Source organism: Dictyostelium discoideum (assembly GCF_000004695.1).
Source record: "Dictyostelium discoideum AX4 chromosome 3 chromosome, whole genome shotgun sequence".
NCBI lineage: Eukaryota > Evosea > Eumycetozoa > Dictyosteliales > Dictyosteliaceae > Dictyostelium > Dictyostelium discoideum.
In genome coordinates, this window is record NC_007089.4 from 5364042 (window position 1) to 5365700 (window position 1659).

Genomic DNA, 1659 nt, shown 5'->3' on the forward strand with positions numbered 1-1659 from the left:
ATTTTCCTCTGAATGATCATGATGACCTTCGTGATCATGGTCATGCTCATCATTAATATTTATACCTTCAGCAGCACCACCACCATGTGAATGACTGTGACCATGTTTCTTTTCTTTCTTCTTTTCACCACCATGTGAATGACCATGACTCTCTTCGGAATGGTCATGGTGATCGTGGTCGTCATGATTATGTTCTTCGCTATTAATACCTACAGCAGTGGTAGCGGTACTATGTGAATGGCCATGACCATGTTTTTCTTTCTTTTTCTCTTTGTCTGCACCATCATGTGAATGGCCATGCTTTTCTTTCTTTTTCTCTTTCTCAGCACCATGTGAATGACCACCACCTCCGCCATGTGAATGACCACCACCACCGTGTGAATGAGCATGAGACATACCAGTACATGCAAATACTATAGTACCTAAAATATTAATTGCTAAACCAGAACCTGCAACAATCATAAAGATTAGACCACTTTCCATTGGCTCAGGTCTGATGAAACGTGGAATTGCCTCCAATGCAACATAAAGACTCATCGATAGTAAAAAGCAACCGTTTGTTAAACCACCTAAGATTTCAGCACGTGCCCAACCATAAGACATGAAATTATCAGAGTCTCTCTTTGCTGCTTTTTGTGCCCACCATGCAATAACTAATGAAACTACATCTGATAAATTGTGAAATCCATCCGATAACAATGTTAATGATCCAACATATAATGCTGCCCCTAATTCAACAATAACATATAACAATGTCAATGTACCAATAGAAATAAATGCAATTGATTTACTTAATGGTTCTTTCTCTAAATCTTTTTGTTTCTTTGTATCTTTACTAATTAAATTTTCATTATAATCATAATTATTATTATTATAATAATTATAATCATCATCATCATCATCATAATCATTGTCATCAATTATATTATTATTATTATTATTTTTATTATACATTTTGTATTATTATTATTATTATTATTATAGTATTATAATTATTTATTATTATTTATATTTATATTTTATTATTCCATATATTAATTATTAATTATTTTAATTTGAAAAAATAAAAAAAAAAAAAAAAAAACAATATTAATAAGAGGTATTAAAATAAAAAGATTTTTTGGAAAAAAAAAATAAATAAAAATTAAAATATAAAAATAAAAAAAAACAATGATCCGTTTATTTATATGATTCAAATAAAAAAACTGCAAACGGGAGGGTTGTTTTTTGTTTTTTGGTTTTTTTTTTTTTTTTTTTTTATATTTTTTTTTTTTTTTTTTTTTTTTTTTTTTTTTTTTTTAAAAAAAAACAAAATAAAATTAAAAAAAATAGTTTAATAATTAACAATTGTTTAATTTGGTATAAAAAGAAGGAACGATGTGATTTGTTAAGTGGAAGTGAAGTGTTTTTTTTTTAAAAAATATAAATTTGTTTTTTTTTTTATTTTTTTTTATTTTACCCTAACAACGACGAAGTTTCTGAACTGGCCATTTATTTTATCTTATCAAACACTTTTCTACTTTTTTTTTTTTTTTTTTTAGTTTTTAGTTTTTAGTTTTTATAGTATATAAATAATAATACAAAGATAAGTTTTATGAAAGATGTGTTTTTTTTTTTTTTTTTTTTTTTTTTTTTTTTTTTTTTTTGTGTGAAAATAAA

General features: G+C 25.5%; 1 protein-coding gene across 1 annotated transcript in view; it reads right to left on the minus strand.

Moving 5' to 3' along the window:
- The window catches only part of DDB_G0282067 (cation diffusion facilitator family protein), a gene marked incomplete at both ends in the record, with an annotated part of 1722 nt that extends 768 nt beyond the window's left edge, over positions 1-954 (minus strand). Inside the window, one exon of the mRNA XM_635353.1 lies at positions 1-954. This exon is cut by the window's left edge and continues 768 nt beyond it. Coding sequence (XP_640445.1) covers positions 1-954 — 954 coding nt within the window.
- Between the last annotated feature and the right edge of the window lie 705 nt (positions 955-1659).